The sequence below is a fragment of the Salvelinus fontinalis genome, chromosome 6, assembly GCF_029448725.1.
Source record: "Salvelinus fontinalis isolate EN_2023a chromosome 6, ASM2944872v1, whole genome shotgun sequence".
Lineage (NCBI taxonomy): Eukaryota > Metazoa > Chordata > Actinopteri > Salmoniformes > Salmonidae > Salvelinus > Salvelinus fontinalis.
In genome coordinates this window covers 48,467,356-48,485,340 of record NC_074670.1, presented here as the reverse complement: position 1 = coordinate 48,485,340, position 17,985 = coordinate 48,467,356, and the positions used below count along the sequence as shown (strand labels likewise).

The window sequence follows — 17,985 nt, the reverse complement described above, 5'->3', positions numbered from 1 at the left end:
CCGTCAGCCAGCCATGAGCAGCCAGATCCGTCAGCCAGCCATGAGCAGCCAGATCCGTCAGCTAGCCATGAGCAGCCAGATCCGTCAGCCAGCCATGAGCAGCCAGATCCGTTAGCCAGCCATGAGCAGCCAGATCTGTCAGCCAGCCATGGGCCGTCCCTCAGTCCGGAGCTGCAGTCCCTCAGTCCGGAGCTGCCATTCCTCAGTCCGGAGCTGCCATTCCTCAGTCCGGAGCTGCCATTCCTCAGTCCGGAGCTGCCCCTTACCCTGGTACTGCCCCTTACCCTGGTGCTGCCACTTACCCTGGTGCTGCCCCTTACCCTGGTGCTGCCCCTTACCCTGGTGCTGCCCCTTACCCTGGTGCTGCCCCTTACCCTGGTACTGCCCCTGACCCTGGTACTGCCCCTTACCCTGGTACTGGCCCTTAGTTCGGAGCTGTCCCTTAGTCCGGAACTGCCCTTTAATGCAATGGGGTTAATGTGGAGGGGGGTCGTTTGGAGGAAGCCTAGGAGGTGTTTAGGTACTGTGGTGACGTGGGGACCGCGACCAGAGCCGGAGCCGCCACCGTGGAGGGAAGCCCACCCAGACCCTCCCCTAGACTGTGTATGGTGCGCCCGGAGTTCGCGCCTCAAGGGGGGGGTTATGTCACGCCCTGGCCTTAGTATTCTTGGTTTTCTTTATTATTTTAGTTAGGTCAGGGTGTGACATGGGGAATGTTTTTGTTTTGTTGGTTTTGGGTGTTGTTTATGGTAAAGGGGTTGTGTATAGTATATGGGTTTGTGTGGAGTACATGTTTCTAGTATTGTCTATGTATGTTTAGTTGTCTAGGAGAGTCTATGGTTACCTGAATGAGTTCCCAATTAGAGACAGCTGATTTCGGTTGTCTCTGATTGGGAGCCTTATTTAGGGTAGCCATAGGCTCTCATTGGTTGTGGGTAATTGTCTATGTAAAACGTTTGTAGCCTGTATGTATGTGCACAACGTTTGTAGCTTCACGGTCGTTTTGTTGTTTTGTTAGTTTGTATAGAGTTTTGTGTCGTGTTCATCTTCGTCTTTTAAATAAAAAAAGAGAAGATGTATTCATATCCAGCTGCGCCTTGGTCCGTCAATCCGCCACACGATCGTGACATAGAGACTTACCCAGAAAGACTCACGGCTGTAATCTCTGCCAAAGGTTTCTGTATTTCATTTTTAACAAATGTGGCAAACATTTCTAAAAACATGTTTCACTTTGTCATTATGGCGTATTGTGTGTAGATGGTTGGGTAAGAAATTCATTTTGAATTCAGGCTGTAACAACAACATTTGGAATAAGTCAAGGGGTGTAAATACTTTCTGAAGGCGCTGTAAACACACACATACACACACACGTACACACAGACATTCCTGCAGACATACCCAATCACAGTTGCATCGTCAAAATGAGTGTGCGTGTAGGCATGCATATGACACGTACACACTCACTCAGTCCCTCACTCACACGCTCACGCATACATGAGCCTCACATTTATGCCTATAACAAGTCGTATAGGAGTTTTCGGAGTTGTGTTATTGCGTTCTACATAGTTTATCCTTCCTCCAAAGGCAAATGGACTATATTGATGTGTCCCAGTGCCATCAGTCAAAGTTAACTCCCCTCATCAGACATGCCTTTGTCTTCATCTAACACGCTATATTAAATCTATTGATTTGATAATGTTCTTTTTGTACTCAATGTGATTCATGCAGCTGGAGGGAAATCAATTCCTCAGTCTCTTTCCCTCTCCATCTTGCTCCATCTCTTCTGTCCTCTACTTCCTATCATTGTATCTCTCTGAGTCTGTTATGATTGTGGCTTTGTCATAGCGATTTCTGACTTGGTTAGGGCTGTGATCTGTGGCTGATGGTGTGGATTGATATAGCTATGGATAGACACTACACACAAGGCACAGATCTAGGGTCAGTCTTCCCTTCTCAAATCCATTTGGGAAAACACACAATACTGACCTTAGATCAATGTCTGGACCTAAAGTCATCTGGGCCCGGGTCTCTTGTTCAGTGAACGTCATAGAAACGGAAAACTTTCAAAATACGAGCCGCACCAAGACTAAACCGTCTTATCCAGAACTGTAATATTGATGCACACACAACCAATTCTCCCAGGAAATGGGTTCTCAGAGAACTGATATGCCATGGGCTGGGTGGATGCAGATGGTTTGAAATGGCTGAACGCTATTTGTTAACTACTACTTCCCCTTGCAGACATGAAGCCAAACAAAGACACTCCAGAAGCTCCAGGGATGCTTTCAGGATGATAGGAACATATGGTAATGTGTCTGCTTCCCCCGAGGGACTAGGCAGCAGGCGTTATCAACGAGAGGTGTTGAGATAGCATCAACCACTAGGCTAGGCTTGACAGGGCATGTTGACAGTTGTCAAACCAGCCCCTCATGCAATTGTCATATTCATTAGCTGAGGGGGCTTGATTGTTCCTCCTAAATAAGACGTACTATTCATTGCTCTCTCTCGCTCTCTTTACTCTAATGTTAATATTCAGAAATAACTAATCTGCCGTTGCAGTACAGGACGTTGTATTATGGACGTGCTTGGTTGGTGAAAGGTAAAGGTTAACATAGCATAAATGGCCCATTCTATATATTTAACTTCAACCTGCAACGTTTAAGCAGTTTGGGCCTCTATATCCCCACTAAGCACACCAAACGGTTTCTGTACAAGAGGGTGGACAGTAACTCTCTAGAGATCCCTCATAGGTGAAAGGTGATTGGCTTTCGCCCCATGTCACTCAGCGGTGGAGGCGGGCATTGTTTCCCCGGCTCCCAATTCCCTTTAGGATTGACCCCCATGAAATCCATCATTAAGATAGACTGCATGTCCCATCTTCTTTAAATAGAGGTTATTGGGTTAATCCAGCACGTTAATAAACTCTTAATAGCTCTACAGAGTGTGGACATGGAGAAGAGCAGGTACCTCCTCTCGTCTCACCACCTCTCATTGATATTTATGCCGCTCCCGCTCTCCATTCCTGATTAATCCACTTGATATTTGGGTGCAGATCCGTAAATCTCCTGTCTGCCTCTGAGGAGGACGGAGAGAGGAGAAAGAGGGAGTGGTAGAGAGTGTGACAAGAATGTAGACTCAGAGATTAGATGGAAAACACACAGCAAAGGCCCGGCTATGGGCACTCCAAATCTTAGCATTTCCTAGCAGAAGCAGCATCAGCACACAAAAGATACTAGCCAGACGCTGCCAGATTTGCGCACAAACACACACACGCGGCAGCTTAATAAGAAGATGTGTATTTAGCGGGGATGCTAGTTATTGAAGTGCTGACGATTATGATCCCCTCTCTGAATGTGGTGGAGAGAGACAGTGAGTCACAGATTAGCATGGGGAAAATAAAAATTCTGCTTAATTCCCTCGGAGGGGTTCAAAGGTTTTCCCTGGCTCTCTGAGAGCTGCGTCTTTACCCTCCAAATGGGACATGAAGTTGTCAGAGGGAGAGAAAAAAATTGCCAAGCATTAATGGGGCCCTTTTCTATAACGCCAGAGATTACGAGTCAAATAAATATCAAAGTAATTCAAGATGTATTTGCACAGCTCCGTTTACGGAGTCTTTGATCTTAAGAAAACTAGCTCTCACAGTCCCACATCAGAATTAGACGTTCGTCTATGTTTCTGAAACATCAAATTTCGAAGTGTTTAAGGTTACGTTTAGGCATTAACTCCGAAATCTTAAGGTTAGGCATTAACTCCGAATGGTTAAGGTAAGGGTTAAAGTTTGTAAAACCTACCTGAAGGCAACAGCGCTCACTGTTGCCCCTAGTGGCTGGTTTTCACGTCATCTCCCGATGTCCTCAGATATGGATGGACGTCGAATACTGACTTGTATCACGGGTGACCTGGTTGCTCAAGAAAGAGGCGGGTCTAGGCTTAATAAACCATGGTGATGGCAATTAGACTGAAGAACTAGCTATGGTTTCATAATTTGCCACATTGAGGCATCAGGGGTGTGTGATCTCCACCATTCAATGGGAAATTCTGAGTCAGAGCTATCAATATGGTTCCCCCTGAGCAATGATCCAAGGTCCGTTTTTGTGTTTGTCCTGCTAATGGATAAGGCCAAGGCCTTTTCACCGGTAGAGCCATCTCTGTCTGCTTCAATGACTGTACTGTGCATGTCTGCTCTCACAGTCTTCTGGGAATCGGGACTAAACTGAATCTGACATTAGTGACAGAGCAGGTGTGGCATGTGGCACCCCCAAAGCAGCAGCCCTTCCCTTCTGTTCGGGTTGTGTCAAGCACAGTGACGCCCTTGAACACCACAACATCACTCCTTCCTTCCATCCTCTCCCTCCTCCATCCCTCCATCACTCAGCCCCCCTCTAGCAGATTGCCACAGATGGAAAGTGGAGCAGAGCGGACCTGATGGCATCTGTGTGGGGTTGCTCTCGCCATAACCCTTCCACACACACACACACACACACACATACACACACACACATACACTCTCTCTCTCTCTCTCTCTCTCTCTCTTTCTTTTCTTTCTCTGCCTCCTCAATGACCAGGCACAACTACACACACAGACGTGTCTGGTCAGCCAACCTCTACCTGAAGCTATGGAGTTACCAGAAATGATTGGAGGTGATATTGTGATATTGTAGGTTACAGTTTCTTCTGGACTTTTAATATCTGCTGTACACACAGACAGAACAACATATAGGCTACAGCAGAAATCAATCAGGTCTTATGAGTTTCCTTCTCTTACCTGTCGGATGTTGCAGAATGATATTACTCTGCGATCACTCTGACCCTGGATGATAGAGAATCTGTGGCGTTTGGAAAAATGTAACTTTTCTGACAAGAACACTGAACACAAGGCCGGATGCCTTTCCAGATTACAGCTCTGATTGCAGACAGATAGTGATGAATTGGTGTTTATATTGTACTGAAGCCATTCTGGAGGCAGACTGCCTAGCAAACTGCTGTGTCATTTAATCTCTGTAATATGGGTATCAGGGCAGAGGGGAAATTGGAATGGAATCTGAGAGTATGTGGAGCATAGAGATCCTATTAAATTACAAGAGGGGCTATGTCATCAACCCTCAAAGTTCCAGAATGGGGTAAAAATGGCAGCCATTGTGCTCAGGGAGAAATCCAAAACCAGTCTAATTGGAATGAATGGCAGAAGAGGCATAGGTGATGCATTTCCTGATTTTACTTAAGGAAGAAAATAAAAGTAAGTCATGCGATATATCACAAATTGTGTAATAGAAATATTGTCACCCTAAAATATTGTGATATATCGTTATAGATACAGTTTATTAGGGTTTCATACCAATTGTCTCCATAAAATGTATGTAAACAGACCATAAATGTCTCAATTCTTCTCTTCTTGGAAATATGCCATGGAAACGCGTGGGGGAAAGATGCTGTTGTGGAAAGATCCTGAATTTCCTCATTGACCCCCAGCAAAATGTGCTTACATTTATGCTCTTGTTTTTTGTGCATTTCACACTATGTTGAAGTAAAAATTGGTGTACAATGCCTGTATGTATGTCAACCCCAATACATATTCATGTCATCAACTGCATTACAGTTAAAAACGACTTTGACTACCAACCATGGCCGGCCTACCGCATTTGAGGCCCCAGGGCACCTACCTCCAGAAAACAGCTAACTTCCTGCATTTTAACACATTTTATGATGGGGCAGAGAGTAAAATGTGCAGTTTTATAATGCTCTTCTACACATTTTGACATGAGGCTGAGAGATAATTGTGCAGCTTTAAAGCAAATTTCCTGCAATTCGAAACATTTTGTCATTTTGCACATCATCTTGGTACTGGTACCCTGTGTATACCTGTGTATATCAATACTAATTGTGTATTTATTCCTTGTGTTATTATTTTTCTATTATTTCTCTCTGCATTGTTGGGAAAAGCCTGTAAGTAAGCGTTTCACTGTTATTTGTTCATATGTTTCTGTTTTTTTGGTTGGGGTCCCCCTGGAGGTTCGGGGCCCCAGGGCCACATGCCCAGCGTGCCCGTTCGGTTATCCGTCCCTGCTACCATCACCAATTTCTCTTTGTTAGCTATGTTACCAACTTATATGGGACTTAGCATTTAGCAGTCACTTCTTCTAAACCTGAAAAGGGACTACTTCTAAATGTTAAGCAGTGAAAACAGCCAAATACATCCACACCTGACTTTAGTAACCACATCGTGGGCCTGTTACAAAACATAAATCATGACGGATTTGAGGAATATCCACTTTGTTCGATCAAATTTGTTGAATGTGTGTAACCTGGTGTCCTTCTTCTATCCCCCACTGGTCTTTGTTGTATTGACTTCTTTACCTCATTTATTGTATGACTGTGGATTGACTGCATTGTTTGAATTGAATGTTGACATATTGGCAGTTAATTTGAAAAATGTATGGCATCATTCAACTAAAGCTGTCTTGCTAGCTAGTTAACAAACATACATTGTTTTACACCATATCTTATCACAGCACTGGCAAACCATCGTTGACCAACTCCCTGACGAAATGGCTGACCTTTGACCCCGTCCTAAGAAGGTTCATGTCCATTCTAGTATTTTAATTCCTAATTCTATGATGTGGAGGGGGCAGAGGGCTTGTGTGTGTGTGTGTGTGTGTGCGTGCGTGCGTGCTTGGATGAGTGTGTTGTGTGTGTGCACGTCATTTTAATTCAACTGAATAGCGAGCTTAAATTCTGTTATTGAGTGTACAAAACATTAAGAACACCTGTTCTTTCCGTGACATAGACTGACCAGGTGAATCCAGGTATAAGCTATGATCCTTTATTGATGTCACTTGTTAAATCCACTTAAATAAGTGTAGATGAAGGGGAGGAGACATGTAGAAGAAAGATTTTTTTAAGCCTTAAGACATTTGTGTATGTGTGTCATTCAGAGGGTGATTGGGCAAGACAAAAGTTAAGTGCCTTTGAACAGAATATGGTAGTAGGTGCCAGTTGCACCGGTTGTGTCAAGAACTGCAACGCTGCTGGGTTTTTCACACTCAACAGTTTCCCATGTGTATCAAGAATGGTCCACCACCCAAAGGACATCAAACCAACTTGACACAACTGCTGGAAACATTGGAGTCAACGTCAACATGGGCCAGCATCCCTTTGAAATGCTTTCGTCATATTATAGTCCATGACCCGATGAATTGAGGCTGTTCTGAGGGCAAAAGGGGGGTAGAAATATAATTTATGCCAGTACCACTGTTATGTGTATAAGTAACTGGTATAGTACCATTGGTTCTTCTCTAGTGAATCAATGCTGTCATCTAGTGGTAAAAAAATGGGCTTGAATTTAGAATAAATACTGTAGATTTTGTAGAACTTTACACTCCACATTGCTTATAGATTACTTAATGTATTTATACAATTGACCCTTTGGGCATACTCAATATTCTGAAGAGGAAATTAGAGGCTCCATAATTGACTAAATCTATCATTCCACCAAACAAACTTTGGTAATGTGATATTGTGACTGGTATTTTAGTTTCATGACATTGCTTAGCAATCACGGGGGCCCCACAGGGGTGTGTGCTTAGTCCCTTCCTCTGCTCCCTGTTCTCCCAAGACTGCGTGGCCACGCACCAACAGCATCATCAAGTTTGTTGACAACACAACGGTGGTATGCTTTTTGACAGGTGACGACAATACAGTCTACAGGGAGGAGGTCAATGACAACAACCTCTCCCTCAACGTCAGTAAGACCAAGGAGCTGATCGTGGACTACAGCAGATGGGGGGGGGGGGGGGGGGGGGTCAAGGCTTAAAGTTCCTTGGTGTCCAAATCACTAAGGACTTAAAATGGTCCACACACGTGAGTACAGTTGTGAAGACTTGCATCAAGTCTGACACCAACAGGCTACTGAACAGCTTCTATCCCCAACCATAAGCCTGCTAAATAGCTAACTAAATGGCTACACAGACTATCTGAGTTGACCCTTGTAATTTATTTTGTTTCTATGCACCCTCACAGGACTCCACACACTCATGCACACCAACACACACACACACACACACACACACACACACACACACACACACACACACACACACACACACACACACACACACACACACACACACACACACACACACACACACACACACACACACACACACACACACTCTCACTCACTTAATTTGCTCACACACACAGAACATGCACACACATTTATACTGACTCTACACACACACATACATACATACAATCAACATATACGCTGCTGCTACTCGGTGTATCATACATCCTGATGCCTAGTCACCCTGTACATACACTACATGACCAAAAGTATGTGGACACCTGCTCATCGGACATCTCATTCCAAAATCATGAGCATCAATATGGAGTTGTTCCCCCCTTTGCTGCTATAACATCCTCCACTCTTCTTTGAAGGCTTTCCACAAGATGTTGGAACATTGCTGCGGGGACTTGCTTCCATTCAGCCACAAGAGCATTCAGGCACTGATGTTGGGTGATTAGGCCTGGCTCGCAGTCGGCGTTCCAATTCATCCCAAAGGTGTTTGATGGGGTTGAGGTCAGGGCACTGTGCAGGCCAGTCAAGTTCTTCCACACCGATCTCGACAAACCATTTCTGTATGGACCTCGCTTTGTGCACGGGGGCATTGTCATGCTGAAACAGAAAAGCGCCTTCCCCAAACTGTTGCCACAAAATTGGACAGAATAGTCTAGTATGTCATTGTATGCTGTATAGTTAAGATTTACCTTCACTGGAACTAAGGGTACTAGCCCGGACCATGAGAAACAGCCCTAGACCATTTTCCTCCTCCACCAAACTTTACAGTTGCTCGATTTTATACACCTGTCAGCAACGGTGTGGCTGAAATAGCATAATCCACTAATTTGAAGGGGTGTCCACATTTTTTTGTATATATAGTGTATCTACCGCTATCACTCCAGTATGCCTGCACATTGTAAATATGGTATTTGAACTGACTCTGTATATAGCTTACTTACTTATCATGTTCTTCTTATTTCTTATTTTTATTTATTGTGTGATTTTGTTCTAACTTATGTTATTTTTAGTACTACAATGCTATTGACTACTGCATGGTTGGGTTTAGAGCTAGCAAGAAAGGCATTTCACGTGACATTAAAACGTTAAACTACGTTTTTTCCCCCATCATAGTCACTAAAGAAGTTCAGGAGAACTTTAAATTGAGATGAATAAAAAAATTATAATTTTGACTACAAATCCCATTTGAACCATTTTGAGATATCCCCTCCCATCTTCGTATAATATTGAATCCCTCCAATCACCGTATAGATATCCATGATCAACATGGAGTTTTGACCAACCAGAAATTTACCTCCGTGTTTCTACGTTTCCAGGAAGTCCCACATGTGAGACCCGATCTCACCACGCGAAGCCTATGGAGTGTGGTAGAGAGGAACCGGCAGGAGAGGCAGGTGGACAACGTCATTTCACCGACGACCGAACTAGAGCGGCAGCTGTAGCGCAGAGACCGGAGTGGCTTTGCCTGAGGCAGGTACGGTATCTTCGTCGTTTTTGTAAATGAAATGGTTTGGAACCGGTAGACATTTGGATGGTTTAACGTTTTCTCGAGGAAGAGAGTTGAAACTAGGCCGGGTTGCGACTTTAGACAATGAATAGGGTGGACACTAGGGCCTGGGAAGAGTGCGTAGGCCTAGTTTTTCCGCGCACTTTACTGACACAGCAGCGGGGTAGAGTCTTTCCTCCCGGTCGGTCCACCACACTGGTCAGGTCCCCCTCGGACACCCGCTTCTAGCTCAGAGAGGTAGACACACAACTGTCACCCTGGCAACCTAAAATCCGGTCACTGAACCTTATGAAATTAGCTAAATCTATCCTTTGTGTTCGCGGCTGATGCAACGTTAGCCCGCTAGTTGATGTTCTTCTCTTTCAGGTGCTGAAGCGATTACAGCAGGAAAGATGGCGGACGACCCTAACGCAGCGGACAGGAACGTGGAGATATGGAAAATCAAGAAGTTGATTAAAAGTTTGGAAGCTGCCCGAGGGTAAGTGGTTGAAATGGGCACACGATACAGGACGTCTCACTGGGTGTCGGAGGAGTGGTGGGAGACGGAGATATGCAGACCTGAATGGACAGCTGGATAGGCGAGGACGAATTTTGGGAGTGGTACTAGCTAGCCAGTTAACGTACTATTAACACAGTCAACGTTGGAAATGACGTTAGTTCCTACCAATATTCGATTTTTTGTCGTATAATTAGTATGATGTTATTTGTAGCTAACGGTAGCTCGGTTACTTGTGTGTGTTTATGTCCTGGTTAGTTAGCCAGTTAGCTACATGTTAGCTGAAAATGCCGGCTTCTGTGGATGGGGTCTTTAGAACAGCGGGGTCGTTTGTATATCACACTGACGACTAGGTGCTTTTAGCAACGCGGGTGTACAGTATACACTAGCGTTGTTTTCAATTGTAATGGTTGCACAAAAACACTCATTGGGGAACCAGAAGTTCAATTTCAACTTAACTGCTAGTACTGTGGCAGTGGCCAGGACGGTTGGTCATTGTGACAGGGGGGTTTGAGACAAAATATCTAGAGGATCGTATTAATATTTAACTGACTTTCCAAACATGGGTCTGTTGTAGACCAACTTCCTCTGCTTACATCATGTCGTCAATTAAAGTCCCGAGCAAGTTGTCTTTTTTGGCCACATGTGGTGCCACTGGCACAGTAAGTTGAAACACAATTGTATTTAACTTAATTGACGTTAGCTTCCCATGGACTGTCTTTGTGCAACCCAGTACAATTGCACCTAACTGACACCAGTATGTTCCCATATGCTGCGATAGATAAAGCAGTTGTTGGCCATGTTGGCTTCCTTTCAAGATGCAGCATTGAGCATGTTTTGTCTTTGGGAGTGGAAGGCTTAAAGTTGCAGTATGTTTGAGTAGCAAGCAGCAGGCACACAGCTGCCATTTCCTATTCCTTTGTTGACAATGTGTGTAGTTAGCTAGCGGTCATCCATGTTCATTTAGATAAGTAGTTGACAAAGCTAGCTACGTGGCTTACTCGGCAGTGTGACTAGGCAAATGGGACCGCTTTGCCCCCGAAGTGTTCTTATTGTCCACTGGCACAGAATCCTCTGCTACATACACATACGGTTGACAATTACGTCAACGTGTATGGCTCGCTGGTTTGCCTTTAACTGGTAGTGAATGTGGCACGGTGGGGGCTTAGCACAGTCGTTGGTGTCAAGGAGAGAACTTGTTGTTCTGTATGGGACTGTGTGCCCCTCCCCTTTCAGACAGTAATGTTTTGTGTCAGACTGTTTTAAAGTTGAGGTGTGTGTTACAAGGGTAGATATGGGTCAGGTAATATTAGAGAATGATTGGGGGGATGATAGGTGGCAGATTTGTTTTGATTATGAGAGCATATTCATTCCTTTCAGAGATTGATATGACTAAGACAGTTACATAAACACACACTTTCAAGGTTGTGTAAATACACTTATCTGTCCCTCTCTCCTCAGTAATGGAACCAGTATGATCTCGCTGATCATTCCCCCGAAGGACCAGATCTCCAGAGTGGCCAAGATGTTGGCTGATGAGTTTGGGACAGCCTCCAACATCAAGAGCAGAGTCAACAGGCTCTCTGTGCTCGGGGCCATTACCTCTGTACAGCAGAGACTAAAGCTATACAATAAGGGTGAGTGATTTGTGTTCAAATGGAACTAAGTGTGTCATCATGTATCTGTGCTAGGAGCCTTGACCACCTCATAGTGGACTCCAAAGCTACAGCAAGGATGTCTGTCTCTTTCTTGTTAGTTGTGTATATTTCTTAATGGTCACTGGGTCTTGCCTGTGTTGACTGTTAAGTCCTGTCTCTCTCCTGCAGTGCCCCCTAACGGCCTGGTGGTCTACTGTGGGACCATTGTGACAGATGAGGGCAAAGAGAAGAAAGTCAACATAGACTTTGAGCCTTTTAAACCCATCAACACCTCTCTGTACCTCTGTGACAACAAGTTCCACACTGAGGTAGGAGCTCTACATATGTACAGTGTCTTTGGAAAGTATTCAGACCCCTTGGCTTTTTCCACATTTTGTTATGTTACATCCCTTATTCTAAAATGGATGAAATTGTTCCCCCCCCCCCCCCTCAATCTACACACAATATCCCATAATGACAAAGCAAAAAAATATGTAGAATTTTTTTCTTATTTATAAAATAAATAAATAAAAACATCACATTTACATAAGAATTCAGACCCTTTACTCAGTACTTAGTTGAAGAACCTTTGGCAGCGATTACAGCCTCGAGTCTTCTTGGGGATGACGCTACAAGCTTGACACACCTGTATTTGGGAAGTTTCTCCTATTCTTCTCTGCAGATCCTCTCAAGCTCTGCCAGGTTGGACTGGGAGCGTTGCTGCACAGATATTTTCAGGTTTCTCCAGAGATGTTCGGTCGGGTTGATATCCGTTCTCTGGCTGGGCCACTCAAGGACATTCAGGGACTTGTCGAAGCCACTCCTGCGTTGTCTTGGCTGTGTGCTTAGGGTCATTGTCCTGTTGGAAGGTGAACCTTCGCCCCAGTCTGAGGACCTGAGTGGTCTGGAGCAGGTTTTCATCAAGGTTCTCTCTGTACTTTGCTCCGTTCATCTTTCCCTCGATCCTGCTTGTCTCCCAGTCCCTGTCGCTGAAAAACATCCCCACTGCATGATGCTGCCCACCACCATGCTTCACCGTAGGGCTGGTGCCAGGTTTCCTCCAGACGTGATGCTTGGCATTCAGGCCAAAGAGTTCAATCTTGGTTTCATCAGACCAGAGAATCTTGTTTGTCATGGTCTGAGAGTCTTGAGGTTCCTTTTGGCAAACTCCAAGCGGGCTGTCATGTGCCTTTTACTGAAGTGTGGCTTCCGTCTGGCCACTCTACCATAAAGGCCTGATTGGTGGAGCACTGCAGAGATGGTTGTCTTTCTGGAAGGTTCTCCCATCTCCACAGAGGAACTCGAGGTCTGTCAGAGTGACTACCGGGTTCTTGGTCACCTCCCTGACCAAGGCCCTTCTCCCCCAATAGCTCAGTTTGGTCAGGTGGCCAGCTCTAGGAAGAGTCTTGGCGGTTCCAAACTTCTTCCATTTATGAATGATGGAGGCCACTGTTCTTGGGGACCTCAAATGCTGCATAAATGTTTTCATACCCGTCCCCAGAGCTGTGCCTCGACAACCCTGTCTCGGAGCTCTACGGACAATTCCTTCAACCTCATAGCTTTGTTTTTGCTCTGACATGCACTGTGGGACCTTATATCAGGGGTGGGTACTCCAGTCCTCAGGGGCCTGATTGGCATCACACTTTTTCTCCATCCCTAGCAAACACAGCTGATCAAATTGCATTCTAAACTGACGATCATGATTAGGGGATTATTGGAGTCAGGCGTGTTAGCTGGGGCAAAATTGTGACACCAAGCAGGCCCTCGAGGACTGGAATTGCCCACCCCTGCCTTACATAGACAGCTGTGTGCCTATCCAATCAATTGAATTTACCACAGGTGGACTTCAATGAAGTTGTAGAAACATCTCAAGGATGATCGATGGAAACAGGATGCACCAGAGCTCAAGTTCGAGTCTCATAGCAAAGGGTCTGAATATTTATGCAAATAAGGTATTTCTGTTTTATTTTTGATACATATGCAAAAATGTCAAACCTGTTTGTGCTTTGTAATTATGAGGTATTGTGTGGATTTTTTATGAATCCATTTTAGAATACGGCTGTAACGTAACAAAATGTAGAAAAAGTCAAGGGGTCTGAATAGTTTCAGAAGGCACTGTATGTCTCCTCTTTGTGGGTGTTTAATGGTAATGAAATTGCCCTCTGTCTTTTTCCCTCTCTACTCTCTCCCTTAAACCAGGCGCTGACGGCCCTGCTGTCCGATGACAGTAAGTTTGGTTTCATAGTGATTGATGGTAGCGGGGCTCTCTTCGGGACACTCCAGGGGAACACCAGAGAGGTGCTGCACAAGTTCACCGTGGACCTGCCCAAAAAACACGGTACGCTCCGCTCATTACGGACACAGACGGACATAAGAACAAGAACATTCGAGATTTTAAATAAGAACAATTGATCAAAAAAAGAAATGTTATCCCCCATCACTACTTTTCTATCCATCTAACGTTCTCTCACTCTCAGGCAGAGGAGGTCAGTCTGCTCTGCGGTTTGCCCGTCTGAGGATGGAGAAGAGGCACAACTATGTGAGGAAGGTGGCTGAGACAGCCGTCCAGCTCTATGTGTCCAACGACAAGGTCAACGTGGCCGGAATGGTCCTAGCAGGGTCTGCCGACTTCAAGACCGAGCTCAGCCAGTCCGACATGTTTGACCCTGTAAGTGTGCGTTTGAGATGATCCATGGTTTATGCTGCGCCGATCCTTACTGTGATCAGTCAATCCTTTGTCAGACTGATGCTTTTTGGTGCAATTCCTCTTGTGGAGTTGCTCATTCTTAGTGACAATGTGTAGCACTGCACACTAACCCCTGGTTTGTGTGCGTGCGCGCGCAGAGGTTACAGGCGAAGATTCTGAAGCTGGTGGACATCTCGTACGGAGGAGAGAACGGCTTCAACCAGGCCATCGAGCTGTCGGCAGAGGTCCTCTCCAACGTCAAGTTCATCCAGGAAAAGAAGCTCATAGGTGTGTGTTTGTGGCACATGTTGAGGTTAGATTTTGGGTTATCCCAGCGAATGTTTGCCTGTGCCTGCGTTTGTCCGGTGTGTTTGTTCGGGTTAGTGAAGATTGTGAATGATGATGAGTGATAATGATGATTGCTACTCCATTTCCATCCCCCAGTCACTCACTCTTTTTTATTTGACCCTTTACCCCCCCCCCCCCCCCATTTTCTCTCTGGCTGCAGGGCGGTACTTTGATGAGATCAGTCAGGACACAGGGAAGTACTGTTTTGGCGTGGAGGACACACTCAAAGCCCTGGAGATGGGAGCTGTGGAGATTCTCATCGTCTATGAGAACCTGGACACCATGCGTTACATCCTTCGCCTGCACGGGGCCGAGAGCATCGGAACAGAGAACGGTACACACACGCGCGAGTGCAGTATGTTGTCTTGCTCCGTGAAGTAGAACAACTGAGCAGAGAATGCTACAGACACACTCCCTTTTCACTCCCACACACACACACGTGTTTTCTCATTCCCTGTCTCCATTGGCCGTTTGTGTTTCAGATGAGAAGACTCTGTATTTAACACCAGAGCAGGAGAAAGACAAGTCCCACTTCACAGATAAGGAGGTAAAGCCCTGTTCTCTATCCCTTGGTGTCATACACACAGTTGCCTTGACAACACTTTCTGTTCCTGAACCCATTCGGGCGGTTCAATTTGTTGCTTACTTGTAAACATTTCTTTGCGTTCTCTGTGTTCATTTGGTGTGTGCGCATGTTGACAGACTGGGCAGGACCACGAGCTGATTGAGAGCATGCCTCTGCTGGAGTGGTTCGCCAACAACTACAAGAAGTTTGGAGCCACGCTGGAGATCGTCACAGACAAGAGTCAAGAAGGCTCCCAGTTTGTCAAGGGCTTCGGAGGCATCGGGGGTGAGTCCACACCAGCCACTTGTTATTATAGGGTTATAACATACACTACCGTTCAACAGTTTGGGGGTCACTTAGAAATGTCTTTGGTTTTGAAAGAAAAGCACTTTTTTTTGTCCATTTTAAAATAACATCAAATTGATCAGAAATACAGTGTAGACATTGTTAATGTTGTAAATGACCATTGTAGCTGGAAACGGCTGACTTTTTAATGGAATATATACGTAGGCGTACAGAGGCCCATTATCAGCAACCGTCACTCCTGTGTTCCAATGGCACGTTGTGTTAGCTAATCCAAGTTTATCATTTTAAAAGGCTAATTGATCATTAGAAAAACCTTTTGCAATTATGTTAGTACAGCTGAAAATTGTTGATTTGAGAAACCGATGCCTCACAAGTCATCAACTGGCAGCTTCACTAATTAGTACCCGCAAAACACCAGTCTCAACATCAACAGTGAAGATGCGACTCCGGGATGCTGGCCTTCTAGGCAGAGTTGCAAAGAAAAGCCATATCTGACTGGCCAATAAAAATAAAAGATTAAGATGGGCAAAAGAACACAGACACTGGACTGGACTGAGGAACTCTGCCTAGAAGGCCAGCATCCCGGAGTCGCCTCTTCACTGTTGACGTTGAGACTGGTGTTTTGCTGGTACTATTTAATGAAGCTGCCAGTTGAGGACTTGAGGTGTCTGTTTCTCAAACTAGACACTAATGTACTTGTCCTCTTGCTCAGTTGTGCACCGGGGCCTCCCACTTTTTCTATTCTGGTTAGGGCCAGTTTGCGCTGTTCTGTGAAGGGAGTAGTAAACAGCGTTGTACGAGATCTTCAGTTTCTTGGCAATTTCTGGCATGGAATAGCCTTAATTTCTCAGATCACGAATAGACTGACGAGTTTCAGAAGAAATTACTTTGTTTCTGGACATTTTGAGCCTGTAATCGAACCTACAAATGCTGATGCTCCAGATACTCAACTAGTCTAAAGGCCAGTTTTATTGCTTCTTTAATTAGCACAACAGTTTTCAGCTGTGCTAACATATTTACAAAAGGTTTTTCTAATGATCAATTAGCCTTTTAAAATTATAAACTTGGATTAGCTAACACAACGTGCCATTGGAACACAGGAGTGATGGTTGCTGATAATGGGCCTCTGTACGCCTACGTATATATTCCATTAAAAGTCAGCCGTTTCCAGCTACAATAGTCATTAACAATGTCTACACTGTATTTCTGATCAATTTGATGTTATTTTAATGGACAAAAAATTTGATTTTCTTTCAAAAACAAGGACATTTCTAAGTGACCCCAAACTTTTGAACAGTAGTGTAGGTGTCTCTCTTATGGTCATGTTGTGGAGGTAGTTCACAGCATGTGAGCATGAGATCAAATTCAAAAGCCTAACATTAGTAATGACCCTTCAATCCAGCAGAAGTCTTCACCTGGATAATTGACTCTTTCTCTCTTTCTCAGGATGCTTGCGGTACAGGGTGGATTTCCAGGCCATAGATTACCAGGCAGAGGACGATGAGTTTTTCGATTTAGATGACTACTAGGTAGTAGGGAACTGAATTGGGGAGAAAGAGGGGGGAAAAACCTGCAAGAATGAATGAAGAAATAAGGAAAGAAAAATGACTTATCTTTTGCTGCAAGTGAGAGGGGGAGCTGAATCGACCATATAGACAGACATATACAGTACATTCAATTTTAAATGCATATACACACACACACTTCCACTAACGCTCACACAGGCTGAAGAGTGAAATTTGATTTCAATCCATAGAAGGACACAACCCTTCCTGAATGAATCCCTGCCTTAGAGTGCTGGTTCCTTCCCCTGGTTGGATTGGACTTGACTCAAATATTTTTTGTTCGTAGATTTTTCTCCCCTCCATTTTGAATGAACACAACAGCAAGTTCCCAGCAATCCTCACTCGCTGACCCCCACCGTCCCCCCGGTCTGATTATGACGGTCTGATGAAGACTTTGGACTCACTCCTCGCATATAGAAAAAATAGATTATTTCTTCCCCTCATCCTGTCCTTCTCCCCCTTCAATGCGTAAAAAAAAATGCATTTCATTTTTTATTGGTTCCTGCTGTTGTAATTTTATGAGAGTGGGGAGTTTTTTTTTTTTACCTGGGTTTCTGTAGCGAAGGGGGGTATTAAATTTGAACTGCTCAAAACCACCTCCTCATCCACTGTCGTCTACAATCCTGTGGAGTGGCTGGCCTTCCCAGAGCGGCTGGCTCTTCGTGTTTCCCCACCAATGAAAAGTTTCTTTGGCCAATAAGCACCAATGAGTGTGACTGTAGAATGTCTGAATTGTTTTGCTGTAATGATCATCATGGTGCATGTATTTTATTTGGTGTGGAAAGTAAGGATACTAAA

The 17,985-nt window shown here is 44.7% G+C and overlaps 1 protein-coding gene across 3 annotated transcripts; it reads left to right on the top strand.

Annotated features, from left to right (window-relative positions):
- Window positions 1–9,439: 9,439 nt before the first annotated feature.
- LOC129857976 (eukaryotic peptide chain release factor subunit 1-like) lies at window positions 9,440–17,791 on the top strand. 3 transcript variants are annotated; one of them, XM_055926785.1, is made up of 11 exons: window positions 9,440–9,547; window positions 9,951–10,062; window positions 11,542–11,717; window positions 11,907–12,046; window positions 13,917–14,055; window positions 14,195–14,385; window positions 14,562–14,691; window positions 14,912–15,085; window positions 15,234–15,298; window positions 15,454–15,601; window positions 17,069–17,791. In XM_055926785.1, exons 2-11 carry the CDS (start codon window positions 9,977–9,979, stop codon window positions 17,149–17,151), a joined length of 1,332 nt encoding a protein of 443 aa, XP_055782760.1. In that variant the 5' UTR covers window positions 9,440–9,547; window positions 9,951–9,976; the 3' UTR covers window positions 17,152–17,791. The 3 variants fall into 3 exon arrangements, with proteins under 3 accessions (XP_055782760.1, XP_055782759.1, XP_055782758.1); XM_055926784.1 differs by having other exon boundaries at window positions 9,440–9,551; XM_055926783.1 differs by lacking the exon at window positions 9,440–9,547 and adding an exon at window positions 9,715–9,821.
- Window positions 17,792–17,985: the final 194 nt, after the last annotated feature.